General features: G+C 38.2%; 1 protein-coding gene across 1 annotated transcript in view; it reads right to left on the bottom strand.

Moving 5' to 3' along the window:
• Positions 1-1,178: 1,178 nt before the first annotated feature.
• EEIG2 (EEIG family member 2) overlaps positions 1,179-18,386 on the bottom strand; it is a 110,152-nt gene continuing 92,944 nt past the window's right edge. The window contains exons 6-11 of the mRNA XM_060085982.1: positions 14,534-14,637; positions 11,132-11,227; positions 10,817-11,006; positions 10,588-10,715; positions 9,723-9,792; positions 1,179-3,624 (exon numbers count right to left, since the gene is read on the bottom strand). Coding sequence (XP_059941965.1) covers positions 3,582-3,624; positions 9,723-9,792; positions 10,588-10,715; positions 10,817-11,006; positions 11,132-11,227; positions 14,534-14,637 — 631 coding nt within the window. The 3' untranslated portion in view covers positions 1,179-3,581. The remainder of the gene's footprint in view (positions 3,625-9,722; positions 9,793-10,587; positions 10,716-10,816; positions 11,007-11,131; positions 11,228-14,533; positions 14,638-18,386) is intronic.

Here is an 18,386-nt window from a genome sequence, read left to right as displayed (position 1 = left end):
GACCACCCACGTGACCATTTAAAATATACTGTGTATATATTATCTTCTGAAAGGTCACATATATAAGGGAATAAGGCCTTTATATCTAAAGCAGTCTTAAAACAGGTTAATATAGGCATGTTTCATCCTCATCTTCTTTAACATCTCAGCTATTAAGACTATGTACAGTACCTAAGCCAACACATGGGTAACGGCACAACACAATTTCAACTACAGTACTAGGTTACATTAACATGACATACCATCCAAGAGAACTGACCAAGCATAATTTCTGAACTCCCCCAGTTAAAGATCTGGTAAAATAAAATGCAACCCTGTCATATGAGCCCAGTCTCTTTTAGAGCATTATCATATATAATGGAAGCCTAACACTTCAGAGAACTTCAACGAAGTATTTAATAATACCATCAGCGTGAACTTGTAAGGTAGTCTAGTTGGCATGGAAATCTTAAATTCTAAAAATACTTCTGGATGTTTTAATATATTAAAACTCATTGATACCTGAATGTGTGTGTGACTGGAGGCTAGTAGGAGATTTTTTTTTTCCCTTCTAGCAACAAATGGGCTAAGTGGTGGACCTCTGTGGCTCATGGTTTCCATTTAAAAAACCAAAAAGCACATATACAGAAGAATGTAGTTAGGACATCATTACTCTGATAGTATTTTGCTGAAATGGGTGGGTGGACTTTAGGATGCTTGGTCAAGACTTTCTCAGATTATAAGTACCAGTCCAAATTAGTTGTCTGTATACAGAAGCCTTCACCACCACCATCGCAAAGGGGGAGTCAACCATCAGAGTGTAAACTAATGGCCCAGGGCCTTCTCTGCCCTTTGCTACCCTTCACATCCTCTCTAGTCTTGGTCACCAGCACAAGTCATAGGAAGTGGGCTCCTGACTGGTCTCTGGTTTGTGTTTCCCCCAAACAAGGTATTTAAGACACTTCATTATCTGATCAGAAATACTTAGCTTTAAAAATACCATGAATCTTTTTCTCTAGGGTAAGATTAGAAAAAGAAAATGTTATATATTGGCAAATTCTCCAGGACTAGGTGATTTAAAATTCGACTTTAATATTAAAAAAATAAGATATTTAATATTTAAAAGTTGAAAATTTATTAAGATTTAATTTTTCAGATTTATTTTTGAAACGCAAAATGGAACCAAAAGTAGACTTGGTATTTAATAAGCAGATTTTTTCCAATAGCTATATGGTTAAGATATTACTAGTACATACTCTAAGAAAAACTATAAAGTAAGACACTTAGGTCCTTTAACAAATATTTTCAAGGACTGTAATGAAATCTGATTGCAAAGTATGCTGACAGAACACAAAATAGAATAAAATAAATCCAGACTTTCACTGAAGAAAGCGGACAGTGTCATCTTTTTTCTTCCTAATGTTTCTACTTATCAAAACATATGTTATACTTACTAGTACCTTAAGCAAGATGTATCTGGTGGCTGCTCAAATTATAAAGGCACGATTTTCAAAATCTCTCCGCATTTTGTTCTTAAAAAATAATGCTATATCATCTTAAATACCAAGAGCCAGTCTTATATAAAGGTATTGGGCCAAGGGCAGCCAAGGATGAGTAAGATGGGGGCAGTGCCCTAATCACAGCATCTTTTACATATCTGAAGAATGTCCTCACTGAAACCTAACTTACAATCTAGTTTTTATTATCACTTTCAAAACTGCAAAATCATCTGCAGAAGTGCCAATAAAAAATATAGCCTGGAAATAATACTTTGAAAATAGAAAAATATGTTTTTAAGACGTCATAATAAATATCTCTCTAAACAACATCTTCACATCTCTATTAAAAACTTTCTTTGATTGTTTTTTTTCTTCCCATGATATATAATGAATGGATCAATTCACCTGTTTATTTGCAGACAGCAAGTCTTTACCATTAAGGTAATATTTTCCTTGGTTAGACTAAAATGTTCAGGTCAATTTTTTTCTTCAAAACAAATCTTAAAAAATAAGAAAGCATGACTAATGAGTCAGAAAATCCTATCTTTCAACATTCAAGATATTCTAAAATGGGGTGTTATCTCTTTAAAAAAATATCAGAATCTATTTATAAAAGTGGTATTGAATTAATTTGGAATACCCAATCCTTGAAATATTAAAAAAAACCCTAACATGAACTATTCAAAAAATTTCAAACCTCTAAATCTGGATATTAAAAATAAATTTAAAAAAGTAATATTTTTTCCCTCTTACTTTGCCAACATGGAAATATTAGACCAAAGTAATTCTAACACAGCACATTTCTTGGATATGGCTTTGAAAGGACTGGGAATTACTGGTTCTACAGAATCAACATTTTTCTTCAGTGACTGAGTGATTCCAAGAAAATTTAGATCTTTCCATACAGACACTGTCATGTAAGACCAGAAAAACTCTTAAGGTTTATCTGCTGTGCTATTTAACTGGATCCAGATCAGATATTCTTATTTTAAAAGCTCTATTTGATGTATGTTATATTCTATTCTTGCCTCAAAATAACTAATTTCTGATACAGTAAAGAAGAAAACAGAAAACCATGGGTCCATGTCAGTGATGTCAAGCAGCTGTCGCCTGTCCTTTATCCACTACCTCCTTGGAATAATTTTCAGTTTCATGTAAGCCTGAACTTACAGAGAAAAGCCAGCTCTGTTTCTGACCATATCACAATTTTCCTCCTGTTGTTCTAAATTTTGACTCCTGAAACCATCAGATATTATTCTGTTAGTTAACAGAGCTCTTACATTAGGGTGTCTTATGGTAGCCTAACATATGGAGTCTTAAACTTCAGTCTCTCATATAGTGCTAGTGGGAGTTCTGTAGCTCATCTAATATTAACAAGTAATGATACATACTGTGTAATGATAGCATTATACCCATTCACGTATCTCAGACTTAAATAACTCACATTTGTTATTCAATTTATGACTAATACATTTAGAATTAAGCATTTTACATGTTTAAAATGTAGTATAACACTTTCCCAAATCACGAACACCCATATTTTATATCAAATATTGCATCAAAAAGAGTGAATGAACTTAGTACAATACCGTGATAGTATAATATGGAAGATTTCCTTCACAGGAATTATATCTATTCTTGGCAAAATTTATAGAGTTTAAATTATTTTCACTTATTGTCTCTCAAACATAAAATTAAAAAATTAGAGCCCAAATCAGTCAAGCACTTCTATCACAGGTTTTACACTTCAACACTAAAATTATACTCAGATGCATAGTGCTGTTTTTCCCACTGGATGTTTTGAAAAAAAAAGCAGGCTTTTCATTATTATGTGTAGTTATCACAGAAGCTGTGTACCTATAAGCACACGTGGCACACTGCCCTGATACTACCATTCCGATGTTCCCTGTTGGTGGGTGAGAAAGGAGAGTGGTGGGCACCTTTAGAGAAGAAATCAGTGTTGGCTTTCCTCTTGATAGATGAACATGCTTCATTTTTTTTTAATAGGTTCACTTTCTCATAAGTGCTTGAATAAAGTGCCTTGACAGCTCAACTGACCACATCTTAAACTCCCAGGGAAGCTTCAGTTCACCAGCTTGATTTCTATCGTTTGATCACAACTTGTTCATAAGCTCCAGACCCCACCCTAAAAGTAGGGAAAAAACAAAACAAAACTTCAAACTTGTGAGCTGTAGTGTTTGAGATTGTTCTAGTTAATTTTGTCCCCAAAGAGATAGTGCATTAGGCATTTTCTACTTGATTTGATATCCACGAGGTTTTTATTAGATATCACAGAGAGAAAGTACTTGAAGTATTGAATGTTTATAATTGATACACTGGGTGGGATTAGTCTAGTCCCTGATCACCTCATACTTATTCCCACAGTAATCTAGTAATGTTTCCAAATTCTTACCTATCAACACACTGTGGCAAACGTGTTTATATATAAATCCTAAAATCGGTCTTATCCAGGAGCATATATTGACTCTAGCAGTTCAGGTCTCGCGCTGACTTAATGGATGATAGTTTTTAGTTGCATGAGTAGTGTGGCGTCTTAACATACCGTACTTAACTAGGAAGCGCAAAACTTATTTTAGTCAAATGCAAATGTCTTTATAAGTGGTCAGTATTGTAAATTATATCTATGCTAATGCAGATTAAAAGGGAAAATGCTCTTGAAGAGGGCTTTATTTCTTCACGAGCTTGGTTTGTCAGACTGCTGGCTGTCCTCCCACATCTACTCTCCCCTTTTCCATCGTTTTAGCTAGGGACAGCCTGCTTGGTTAGAGACCACATTTCCTGAACTCCTTTGTCTACAGGTGTGGCCTTGTGACTAAGTTTCACCCCCAGGGAACGTGAATGGAGATATGCCAACTTCTGCCTCACTGCTTTAAAGGGACATTGCTTGCCTAGGACTGGTAGCAATTTTGATAACACAGTTGAGGAGGATGGTAAAGGACAAAATGGAGGTACCTGCACCAATGAATCATTTCTGGGGCAAAGCTGTCCCTCCAGGATGGCCATTTTATTTTTGGGTCTCTTTATTATAGCAGCTTAGCCTTTGCCCTAACATGCCAGGTATTAACTGACCTCTATTAATGAAATATGGAGAATACTAAAAGACTTAAAATTTGCAAGCTTTGTGAATAAAGTACTTAGAAATCCTTAAATTAAGTAAAGACCTCATCAACAGGCTTTTTTTTTTCTATTGTCGATTCACCTGGTACCTTGGCCTTACGTTATAATGGAATGAACACATGTTCCGTCTATTGTTTCTTGGTCTGGGAGGATAAGGTTTTTGTTTTTGTTTTTTTGGTGCTGAAGGAAAGTGCAGCGTTTATTGCAGGGCACCATGTAAGGAGTCCAGGGCAGGTAGCGCTCAAAACTTCCAAACTGGGAATTTCCTGGCACTCCATTGGTTAGGACTCCGCACTTTCACTGCCAAGGGCGCCGGTTCAATTTCAATTCCTGGTTGTGGAACTAAGATCCTGCAAGCCTTGCAGCATAGCAAAAAAACCCAACCAAACAAACAAACAAAACACCAAACCAAACCAAACCAAACCAAAAAACCCCCCGAACTCCCCTGATAAAGGTTTTCTATAAGCCTGTAAACACAGTGTCTTTTTGAGGGAGCTGGATTTATTTTTGGATGAGGATCATTCTACCTTTTCACTGACCCCTCCTGAGTGATCAGGAGGAAAGCTAAAGTGGTATTGCATGGTGGGAGGGTATTACTGCTTAAAGTTATCACCAGGCACCTATCTCCTCATTTGTCAAGATGTCAGGGACTACTAGCTGACATTTCACTCTGAGTATGCCAGAGATCAGTAAGACCAGAAGCAACCACCATGACTGGTCTCTGCCCTTAATGGAATTTTAAGGGGAAACTCTAAAAAATGGAAGTAAGGTAGTGGTTAGTAGTCCACCAGGACTGAACTGGAATTCTCAGTTGATTGCTCAGAGACTTCTGTTCTTACAGATTCATTCTAAAGAAGAAACAGGAACATCCTCAACAGAATACCAGTGAACACTCTTTCACAGCTGCAGATAGTCAGAATTTGAAGGAACCTTGGTGAGCACCACTGCACATAGGCTTTTAGATGCCCTAAGATGGTTCTGCTTCGGGCAGTGATGGAGTGACAGGAACCAGACTTTCGCTCCTGCTTCAAATAACTGGATAGACTATATGAAACAACAGTTTTCACACACTGGACAACAGGCAGCATGGGACTGGCCCTGAGATAAGGGAAAGAAAGAAAGAAAGCCAGACAAACTGCCTCAGCTTGCTGTCTAAAGCCATTTCCTTCTGGACCCTCCCAGCCTACAGTGAAGGGAGGGAGGACCCAGATACAGCTAGGTGGTCTCTGTCAGTGGAGGACTCAGGTCAGAGCTCAGGGATGCAGGAGCTACAATTTCTAAGTCCAGGGTACCAGAAGGAGTGGAGAAAAATAATGGTTGCAGAATTTCCAATTTTGATGAAAACTGTAAACCCACAGATTCAAGAAGCTCAATGAACCCTAAGCAGAATAAACACAAAGAAAAACACGCCAAGGCACATCATAACCAAACTGCTAAAAACCAGAGATAAAGAGAAAAGCTTAAAAGCAGTCAGAGATGAAAGACAAATCACAGAGGAATAGAAGTAGAAACGAAAGCAGACTACTTGTCAGAAATTAAATGTCCCAAAGGCAAGCAAGGAGGTGCATGCAGGGTTCTGTAAGCAGCCCTGAGCTGGCCAGGCTATATCCACCAGACTTAAAATGGATTACTGCAAACAGTCCTCCCCAAGTCTCTATCACTTGTTGCCCTGTTCTCTTCAATCTCACAGATTCCCTTTTGGAACTGTGGTTCTTGTGCCTCTTCTGTGCCCTAGGTAAATGATTCTGGTTTCATCCTGTGCTACTAGTTTATCTTACATAATGGATCTAACACTAACACATTAGCTTCTCTGATGAATACCCACTATTTATGGAGAGCCTATGTGTACAAGTACTTGCTGGACAGTTCAAATTAACTGCCATAAGAACTCTGAAAGACAGACCTTTAATTACTATATATAAAGTACTTGAGTGTTTACTGCATACCAGATTTTGTCCTAAGCATTACCATGTCTTCCCTCGTTTAATTTTAACAGTATTAACTCTTATGAGGTGGGTTCTATTATCATCACTATTTTACAGGTGAGGACACTGAGGCAGAGAGAAGTGAAGTAACTTACCAAAGACACACAGCTAATAAATGGTGGAGCTTGGGACTGAACTCAGGCAGCCCACTCCAGAGCGTGTGTTGTTCTCCCAGGGATGCAGCTGTCTTTTTGGTAGCAAGTGAGAGATGAAATATGTCAAGATCATGGCTAAGTTGGGTAATTATGGCTAAGCCAGGAACAGAACCCATATCTGACTCCATGGCCCATCCTCCTTTCACCATGACACATTGTTTCTAACATTCTTCAGCATGTAATATGAATCTACTTCAACCCCTAATTGTCCCTTTAGGCTTTCATGTATTGGGTGATTTTTTAAAATATTCATTTGGAAGGAGGATGGGAGCCAGAATTCTTAACTACATAAATGCCTTTATATCCTAGGTTCTAGATTCTCTCTCAACTAGAAATTATCTTTCTTTTCTCTGAGTAACAACACAAATAGCTAGCATATATTGAGAACTTTTTATGTGCCAGGTACTGGGCTAAATAACTTTACATAAATGACCTAACCTAACCCTCACAAAAATCCTATGAGTTACATAACTTATTTATCATTCCCATTTTACAGGTGAGGAAAATGAGGCTTACAGAGAGTTTACTAACACTGTAAAGTCAACAGTGGAAGGGCTATGACTGGACCCTGAGCAGTCTAATGAGATAGTCCATGCATTTATTATTTTGGTTCCTTTTGGTTGGAACTGTAGCTTTTGCTGTTTCTCCACCTAAAATAATAATAGCTAGGGCTTACTGAGTATATCATGTCATTTATACTTTAAAACAACTCCATGAAGTAGGCATATGATCACATTTTTCAATAGAGTTAAGTTCAACTGAAGTTAAATGATTTACTCCCAAAGTGGTCTGGTTAAGATATGAACCTGTCTCTTTAATTCAAAAACACATTTTCTCTACCATACATATCATTGTCTTTATAAATGTCATTCTTCTACCTGTTCCCTGCTACTAGTCTTTCCCTGCTCCTATCTACCCTCAAAATTATGGCCAGTTACTTTTCTAAAATGCCAATCTGATAGGTCAGTTCCCTGCTGAAGAATGGCTCCCCAGTATACACAAGAAGGGTAAACATTTTGTTATGGGGACGGAGGCTCTTTACAACCTGTCTTCAAGATACTTCCCAGCCTCATGTCCCACAACTCCATTTCACATGCCCCACCTCCTTAGAAAAACCTGTTTATGGGCATTCTCTAAGTAGGTGATATTATTCATAAGCCAGTAAGATAAAATGATTAAGTACAATGAATGGGCTTTAGACTCAAGAGACATGGGTATGACCTTGGTTTTAACACTTACTAGCTTTAAGGCCTGCCTTGGGTAAACTTCCTTAACCTCTTTTTATCTTCGTTTCCTCTTTTAAAAAACTAATAATAGTATTGAAAGAGATGAGAATTAAATGAAACATACACGTGGTGCTCAGCACATAACTAATAAAAGTTCAATAAGTACTGCCTATAATTATTATATATTCACTATTATATAATTATATATTATAATTATTATGCCTGTTAAGTTCCTTCTATTTGTTCCTACTACCAGGAATATCTGTCTTCCACATAACCCTTCGTAACCGCTCACTTATCTTTTATTTTCCCAAAGACCCTCTTCAAGTGTCAACTTTTCCAGGAAGTTTTCTCTGAGTGAGGTGCCATCTCAGAGTTTCCTCTACTTCTATATATTATAGAATTTAGTTTGTCTATTTCACCTGCTAGAAAGGGTCAGATAACAAATATCTTAGGAGGGCCACATAATCTCTGTTATACTGCTCATGGCTCCTACTGTAGCACAAAGCAGCCAGTTTAGACAATACATAAACAGGTGGGTTGTATTCCAATAAAACTTTGTTTACAGAAATAGGCAGTGAGCCAACAGGGCCCACGGGCTGTAGTTTTCCAAACTCACATACTAGACTATAATCTAGCTGAGGGTAAGAGCTGGGTCTTTCTTCTTTGCACCCTTACCCACAAGTTGGCCCAATAAATTGTTACTGAATTTAAAAAGTGCATAAGTAAATGAAAGTTACAAAAGGTCTAAATTGTGTGACTCCTCTAAACCTCTGTTCAAATTAACTCCTCCTCCACAGCATCGTTTTATTCCCACCTATCACATCTGAAGGTAGTTAGTTGCTGATGTAGGTGTTTGCTCCTTTGTATCCTTTGGGCTCTGCAACATGCTGGACGCATAGGAGGTACTCAATAAAATGAGTACTGGTAGAAGAAATGAATTAAACATTCTTCCTGGTTTTGAGCATTAGAGAATAAAATAACTGTCTTGGACCAAGGGGGCTCCCTCCCCCTGCAACTCTGACTTAGACTGTCGTTGTGCTGGAATTCTACATAAATACTCCACAGAAATACTGGGTACTGGGTGCACAGGGATCAGGCTGTGGGGAAGCAGTGGAGTGATCAGAATTTCTAAGGTGTCCTCAGCACCTGTGCTCACTATCATCTGCTGCAGTGCTGGGAACCAGAATGCTAAGTCTGGCAGGTGCCTTTTCTTCATCTGAATCTAAATAACTACCAACATGAAGATTAGTTTTCTGAACTTATTTTTTCTTAATATGTATGTTAGGCTCTAGTGGGGCGCAGAAAAGAGAGTACAAAAAAGATTAATATTAGCGTCTGCTACTGAGTGGTTGTGTAACTGCTCATAACAGACAAGATCACTGATGGAAAATATAATTTTGCTTTGCTGTAAGGTATCAGACTAAGAACTCTTTTCTAAATGTCCTTTTTATACTGCAGCTTGCCCAGTGCTCTATCAGTTCTCTACTAATACATTCTAAAAATACATCTAAGGAAATCAACAAATAAACTTATAAAATACAATTTCAAACATATTCAGGATAAGGAAAACTAAGAGCTACACTAAGAGCTGTAATTCTTCTCATGGAACTACTAATATTGTGCTTTCTAGCCTCAATCTAATACAAACTTTGTAACCTTCATCTTCCATTCATGAGCATTTAAAAGAAAAAGTCAGTCTATTCTTTATTTTAGTAAGATACCCTTTGGACTACATACCTGTTTGGAAGATGATGACTGCCAAAGGTTGTACTTCCCCCAGGACCCACAAATAACCTCAGTCCTTCTTCTGCAATATACATTTACAATAGTTGTTATAGGTACAATTATTAGATTATTGTCAAATAATATTCATATTATAATAAATTCACATTTTACATTCAGTTTTGTTAAAGAAATAAAAACTTAAAAAAGAACTACATACATGTTTTAAAACAGGCAGTTTAAAAGATATCCTAATAGTTACTTCTTGTTAACTTTCTTAAAGCTATTTTTCTTAAAGCCCAGTAAAGAAGACAGCTGTTCCTACAAATTTCCTCAAGTAGGGTTTAATTATTTCTCTTTACAACCAGTTACATAATGAAACTAAGTCCATTGTTAACTGCTCTCTATTCACACCAGCATGAATAATTATAACTTTCAAATTGGTGGCACGTAAATTTTCAGTTTCAGAGAAAATGCTAAGGAGGGAATGAGGCATTCTGTTACTATCATTTTAAGATCACCACCTAACCTTCCAAATTGCAACAGTGACTTGAGGTACTTATGCCCAGTTATGACAAAGCAGATGTAGATATCTGTCATAAGGTATATAATCATGGCAGACATTGATGCATAGTTAAAAAATACAATAAAAGCTTTCTTTAAAATTGATATTTTTAAACTAAAGTTAATTCTTTTCCAAATTTAATATCCATTAACAAATGAAATAAAAAGTTATCTTCAGATTTTTATGGGTGTGAAATTTATTTTACAAATACCCAACACTCAGTATCATAATGTACTGACTCTTTACTGCTGACCACATTGATTATACAAACCCGGGTCATGTACATCCATGTATACTTAATGGTTATCTACATACCTTCTGCACTGGAATCTAGGCTGAAGTCTTGACTTTGTAATATTTTCTCCACAATATCATCTGCATCCACTCTGGTGTCATCAACTCGCTTCAGCTGAGATTCTACAGAATCTTGTTTCACTAGGCATCTTTGAAAATAATTTTTAAAAATTTCCGCCTTTTTTATTATGTTATGAAAAAAATGTGTTTTTTTTCTTTTTTTCCATTTAAACTGAGACCAAAATGATACCTGTTGAGTGTTTCCAAAGCTGTATCTTCTTTATCAGCTGTATCAAGATTTGGTCCAGCTATCTTTTGCTCAGTTTCATCACATGGCTCTAGAATACTTTCAATTCCTGTTGATGTACTTCCCACTGAGGTATTTCTCCTGTGGCAGAGCTCAGAGAAACTAGATGACCGGGAGTGGCAAGAGCTATACCCTGTCAGAGAAAATCACTCTGGATGTAACACTAGTATCAAACACACTGCAACCAAACATTCTCCTCCCGCCCCATAGCAATTCCAAGTCCCTTCAGAGCAATTCAACTTCACTCTTAGCCTCTACCTGATACTTTTGACTGCTGGCTTGCATAGCTTGATGTTCTAGAATGTCCACAGGCACCAAGTTCATCTGGAACAGAGGCACTCTTTGCTGAGAGATCTGCAGTACGTCATAACATAATGTTACTATTACTGTCAACAAGTCAATGATCGATTTGTATTCTAATCTACGTATTTTAGAAACTAAGTTCATTATCAAGTTACAGAGTGAAAGAGATCCCTTTAAATCAGTACAGTGTAAACAACTGTGCCGCAAGAAATACTGTGCAAAGAACTTAAATACCTCAGTTTACTGAAGTGCTATGGTACTTTTCATAAGATTTATTAGCACTCTATTTAAATAAAACTATTTCAGTTTTTACATTTAGTATTTCTCTTATAAAAAGGAGTCAGATGGATTCTTATAAATTCTCACAAAATTGCCAGGTTTTTGGGGTGGTTTTTGAGGAAATCTCACTCCCCAAATCCATCACGACAGTAGACACTTGTTACTTTTGCGTTAGTGATGCTGGTGCTAGGCTATAATTTGGACAAAGGTCTGTGGTTTAAATCAACACAGCATGTGATGTAGCACTGAGAATAAGTTTCTTCAGAAATTGATTATAGTATTCAGTTTCAAAGTAAATGTACAAAAAAAGCAGTGTCAAAGCTATTTCTATTATTTTCCTAATAATGTGCATATTCCGGATGCCAATTATGTATTTCCAGAACTAGGCTTCTTCCACAGAATGCAGAAGGGTGACCATTTTCATTAGGGTTAAATATTTGGAAACTAGAACTGTTTTTCACTTAGAGGCAAAAGGAAACCAACTGAGTAACACAGCAATTATAGCAGCAGTTCTATAAATGATATTGAACACAGATGAGCCAACGAATGCTGCCAAATAAGTAAGCTGCTGGAGCGACCTGGACCTTCTGCAAAGGGTTTCTCATTTCTGGACAGACTGTAAGGTACAAATCCAAACCAGCATCCCTAGTCCTGCTTGACAGTGGTCCTAAGCCCAAATGTTTGGCTACAGCAAATTCTGAACTAAAAGAGTTGGTTCATATCAAGAGTTATATACTTTACTCCTAGCATTGGCTCGGATCTTAATTCATCCATTTATTTATTGGTTTTCAAAATGTATTCATTCAATAAATATTTATTAAGCTCTTACCAGGTCAGTGCCCAATACTGTACAGGATATAGGGGTACAAAATAAATAAGATAAAGTAGATGCTTTACAGTTTAGAGTAGAAGCAGTTATAATACAACGTGGCAAGTACCAAAATACAAGCACCAAAAAGAAGCTATCAAGAACTCCAAAGGACAAATGCATCGAACACTACTTGGTAATGAAGGAACAACCTCATAGAGGAGGTTAACTCCAGGTCTTTAACAATGCATAGGAATTTCTCGGCTAGACTAGGCAGGGAAAAGCATGCCTTGTCTGTAGGAAAGCAAACAGTTTGGTAAAGTTGGCATATAGGGTAGTGGTGTAGATGACTGAAGGAAAGAGAGAGATGAGCAGATGCCTGCTAATGAAGGACCTTCTCCTATGAGTTTAAGGAAGGAAATAATTCAATGGCTTTAAGAAAGGGTGTGACTTGACCAGATTGACATTTTGGGAAGATCACTTTGGCAGCAGGATGAACAGGGGGTGAAGGAGTGAAGATTTTCATAATAATTCAGCTGAGAGATGTTGAGCAGGCACAAAATTAAGTACTTAATTACTAACTAGAAGTGTGTGCCAGGATAACTGCAACAGAAAATACAGGGGGAAGAGTTAGGAAGACGACGTGCTGGGTATGTGGAATTTGAGACACCTGAGGATACCCATTCACTATTCATGGAATTTCTACTGTGTCCCTGGCCGCTATGCTATTGATACAAAGAAAAATTAAGACCTGATCACGAAGAACTTAGAAGCTTGCTGAGAAAAAAAGATAAACAGATGGGTTTCAGTCTAATGTGACATAAAGTGGACCTTTCCAAAAAGCATTTGGAAGTATGTGCCTGTGGTCAGGACGGAGGCCCGGAGGCAACACGAATTTGTAAATCAAACATATTAACTCATATTTACATGACCACATTTTCATTTATGTGATAGTTAAATCCCAGGTACAGATGCCATCGCCCAGGGAGAGTGAGTGGAGGGAACCAAATCCTGGAGAGTATCGATATTTTAACAGGAAGGTGGAATAAGATAAAGAAGCCTCTGAGAAGCTAGAGAAAAGAGGTGGGAGCCAAGGGAAGAGAAAGCTTCCAGAAAGAATAAATGGCCAATTTATTCAGATGAGAGCAGAAAAAATGCCCACAGGATTTGACAGTCATGTTCTTGGAGACATCATCAAGAGAGGGCAGAATGTAGAAGCCAGACCACACATGTGCTTAGGAATAAATGGGCAGTATATTCTTCCTAGAAGTTTGGCTATAACTTGCTCCCCTGAGTCTGAGAGAAAGAGGGTGGGGGATGGTGGGGGAAGGAGAGTGCGAGCCTACGGGAGAGCAGTAGATGGAGAAGCATGTAGGGCTAATGAGTGTTTGGTTTCCAACATGAGAAAGAATTCATAATATTTAAATACTGAAGACAAAGAGCTAATGGAAGAGTTAAAAGTACACAAAGGATTCACTGATCCCAAAACAGGAAATTTGAGAATCCTTATTACGCATAAGAAATCTTATCTTTGCAATCTGAAAAGTGGTGAAAATGTTAACCACATCACTACACCTTTCCTTTCATTCTTTCAAATAATAATCCTGGTCACATGGCGTGGGAGAAAAAAGGAAGCTCATAAATGCTTTTGCCCCAGCCAACTTGACATTCCCCCACCTGCTTTTAGCTCGGGGAGCAGCCTATGACCGGGTGTTTGCCTGGAGAAGTGGCCCCCGAGGTGTGGCCTGGGCAGCAGGAACAGCAGCATCATCTGGGAACTTAGTCATGCAGTTTTCAGGCCCCAACCTAGATTTACTTAATCAAAAACTCTGGCTGCAGTGTCAGCAATCTATGGTTTAACAAGCCACCAGGTGATTCTGATGTGCACTAATGTTTGGGAACCAATGACAGAGGGTACGTGATTCATGGAAGTGAAGCACCATCTGAGAGGTGACTGGCAGAAGCTGCCGGGCATGTGGAACAGTCCTGTCGTGTCCTGTCGTTTCTGTGGGGAGTAGAGGCATACAATGGTGGGGGTGGGAGTGTAACTGCAACATTTAGCTTTTAATCGGTCAGAGGATAACACACCCTTTAGATAAAATGAAGCACTGGCTTAAACAAAAGTTGCATAATTGAAACTGCTGATAATTATTGGCCCATTTCAAGTCATATATACCCACAGAATTTTAAATCTGGGAGGGACTTTGGGAAACTTTTAGGGTAGTACTGTTTCTCACAAACTGAAAAACCAGTAAGCGACACATCCATACCTGCTAGCCGAAGAGGAATTTTGAGAGTCTCTCCACCTTTTCTATCTTCTTCCAGGGATTCAGATTCACCAGCAATTGGTATAGACATTGATGTAGAAGGAGGCCTGTAAATAAACATTTCTAAGGGTCAGAACTTGATTTCTGGTGAATCTGAAAGTTCGAAATATTGGTTGTGTAGTTACTACACAGCCTTAGTAAGGTGCCAGGTGATGTTGCCTCCTTGAGGATGAAAGTGACAAAAATCAACAAATAATGTATGAACATCCTCAAAACGTGAATAAAATTCACTGGGGAAAAACGGGTTTTTACACAACAAAAAAAGTGAGACCAGAAAGGCACTGATTTGGGAAAAGAGAGGAGGTATGTTCTCAGCAGTGTCAGTGGAGGGCGCCTCGTCATCTCTACTCTCAGGCCAGGCAGGGATGTTTTCTGTGAGACGGAGGTGGTGGCACAAGCCCCTTGGCAGCTGAGGCTGGAGGGGATACCTCATGCCTCCAGCTCCGGTGCCTAAGATCTCTTGTTGGCTCCATTAACTTAAATTATCCATGATTTTATCTTCTTCCTCCTTCCCTGTAAACAGTCCACCTGCCCCAGGGAGAGTCTATAAAGAGCCCCAGTTGTTTACATTTGATATTTTGGGCTGGATTCTCTGGGAGTAGATGATGGATAGATTTTTACTGGATCATTCAAGGCTCCCATCTCCATGTAGAAGGTGTGAAGCAGGGAGGGGCAAGATTGAGTTCTAAGAACTTTTTTTTTTTTTTTTCTTTTTGCGGTATGCGGGCCTCTCACTGTTGTGGCCTCTCCCGTTGCGGAGCACAGGCTCCGGATGCGCAGGCCCAGCGGCCATGGCTCACGGGCCCAGCCGCTCCGCGGCACACGGGATCCTCCCAGACCGGGGCACGAACCCGTATCCCCTGCATCGGCAGGCGGACCCCCAACCACTGCGCCACCAGGGAGGCCCTCTAAGAACTTTTTTTGTTTAAAGAGAACATCCTTAATTTTTTGAGTTGGTTACTGAGAGGAAAATCACATCTTCCTAGAGACTATCCCTTGGTCACCTGAAATAAAACAGGAAGGCGGTTGAAGGGGGATCATGAAGTTGATCCATTACGCGGCAATTCTTTAAATTTTACTGTATTAGTTCACTTCAGGCTATTCAGGTCCTTGGGAATATAGACATTTAAGACTGCCAGTAAACCTATTTAAGTGATAGATTATTCCTATCCCAGGGTCTCCTAAATTTCAAAACTACATATCCTATTGGGCTATGCAGGATATTTATCCTGCAAGTTTCTGTCCAACTAAGCTCATACTCTTTCCCTAAATCTGTTTTCTTCCTATATTCCCCTTCTCTGTGAATGCCATTATAATCCAAAAGTCACCAAAACTAGAATCCTAGATATTGCCTCTGTCTCCACACAAAAACTATTAGAACAAATAAATGAATTCAAAGGTAGCAGGATACAAGATTAATATACAGAAATCAGTTGCATTTCTTTACACTAACAATGAAATATAGGAAGGAGAGAGTGAAAAAAACAATCCTGTTTAAAACTGGGTAAAAAGAAAAACAATAAAAACAACCCTAGGAATAAATTTAACCAAAGAGGTAAATGACTTATATGCTGAAAACTATAAACATTGATAAAGGAAACTGAAGATGATTCAAAGAAATGGAGATATCCCATGCCCTTGGATTGGAAGAGTATTGTTAAGATGGCCATACTACCCAAAGTGATCTATAGACTTAAAGCAATCCCTATCAAAATACCCATGACATTTTCTTTCTTTTTTTAATGGATTTTTTAAAAAGTTAAATATTTTTTTGAATTTTATTTTATTTTATACAGTAGGTTCTTATTAGTTATCTATTTTATACATATTAGTGTATATATATCAATCCCAATTTCCCATTTCATCCCACCACCACTCACCCTGCTTTCCCCGCTTGGTGTCCATGTTTGTTCTCTACATCTGTGTCTCTATTTCTGCCTTGCAAACCAGTTCATCTGTGACATTTTTCTAGATTCCACATATATGCGTTAATATATATTTGTTTTTCTCTTTCTGACTTACTTCACTCTGTATGACAGTCTCTAGGTCCATCCATGTCTCTACAAATGACCCAATTTCGTTCCTTTGTATGGCTGAGTAATATTCCACTGTATATATGTACCACATCTTCTTTATCCATTCGTCTGTCGATGGGCATTTAGTTTGCTTCCATGACCTGGCTATTGCAAATAGTGCTGCAATGAACATTGGGGTGCATGTGTCTTTTTGAATTATGATTTTCTCTGGGTATATGCCCAGTAGTGGGATTGCTGGGTCGGATGGCAGTTCTATTTTTGTTTTTTTAAGGAACCTCCACACTGTTCTCCATAGTGGCTGTATCAATTTACATTCCCACCAACAGTGCAAGAGGGTTCCCTTTTCTGCATTGGGTCTTCGTTGCTGTGCACAGGCTTTCTCTAGTTGTGGTGAGCAGGGGCTACTCTTTGTTGCGGTGTGCAGGCTTCTCATTGCAGTGGCTTCTCTTGTTGCAGAGCATGGGCTCTAGGTGAGCGGGCTTCAGTAGTTGTGGCACATGGGCTCAGCAGTTGTGGCTCATGGGCTCTAGAGTATAGGCTCAGTGGTTGTGCTGCATGGGCTTAGTTGCTCTGCAGCATGTGGGATATTCCTGGACTAGGGTTAGAACCCATGTCCTGTGCATTGGCAAGCAGATTCTTAACCACTGCACCACCAGGGAAGTCCCACCCATGACATTTTCCACAGAACTAGAACAAATGCTCCTAAAATTTATATGGAACCACAAAGACCCAGAATTGCCAAAGTGATCCTGTGAAAAAAGAACAAAGGTGGAGGCATAACCCTTCCAGACTTCAGACTATACTACAAAGCTACAGTAATCAAAACAGTGTGGTACTGGCAGAAAAACAGATACACAGATTTAATGGAACAGAATGGAGAGCCCAGAAATAAACCCACACACTTATAGTCAATTAACCTATGACAAAGGAGACAACAACATATGATGGAAAAAAGGCAGTCCCTTCAACAAGTGGTGTTGGGAAAGCTGGACAGCTACATGTAATCAATGAAATTAGAATACTGCCTCACACCATATACAAAAATAAACTCAAAATGGTTTAAAGACCTAAATATAAGACATGATGCCATAAAACTCCTAGAACATAGGCAAAACATTCTCTGACTAAATAAGCACCCCAAAGTTCATAGCAGCACTATTCACAATAGCCAAGACATGGGAACAACCCAAGTGCCCATCAACAGATGACTGGCTTAAGAAGATGTGGTGTACATATATATATATATAAATATATATATATATGATGGAATATTACTCAGCCATAAAAAATGAAATATTGCCATATGCAGCAACATGGATGAACTTGGAGAATATTACACTTAGTGAAGTAAGTCAGACAAAGACAAACATTATATCATTTAAATGTGGAGTCAAAAAAGTAATACAATGAATCTATATACAAAACAGAAAGAGACTCACAGACATAGAAAACAAATTTATGGTTACCAAAGGGGAAAGGGAGGGATAAATTAGGAGTATGGGATTAACAGACACAAACTACTATACATTAAATAGATAAGCATCAAGAATTTATTGTATAGCACAGGGAATTATATACAATATCTAATAATAACCTATAATGGAGAATATGAAAAAATATACATAACTGAAGCACTCTGCTGTATACCTGAAACTAACACAATATTGTAAATCAATTATACTTCGATAAAAAAAAAAAAAAAGGAGTTCCCTGGTGGCCTAGTTGTTAGGATTTCACGCTTTCACTGCCATGGCCCTGCA

The sequence above is a fragment of the Mesoplodon densirostris genome, chromosome 2, assembly GCF_025265405.1.
Source record: "Mesoplodon densirostris isolate mMesDen1 chromosome 2, mMesDen1 primary haplotype, whole genome shotgun sequence".
NCBI lineage: Eukaryota > Metazoa > Chordata > Mammalia > Artiodactyla > Ziphiidae > Mesoplodon > Mesoplodon densirostris.
The sequence above is the reverse complement of the archived record's forward strand: the minus strand, read 5'-3'. Positions and strand labels throughout refer to the sequence as shown.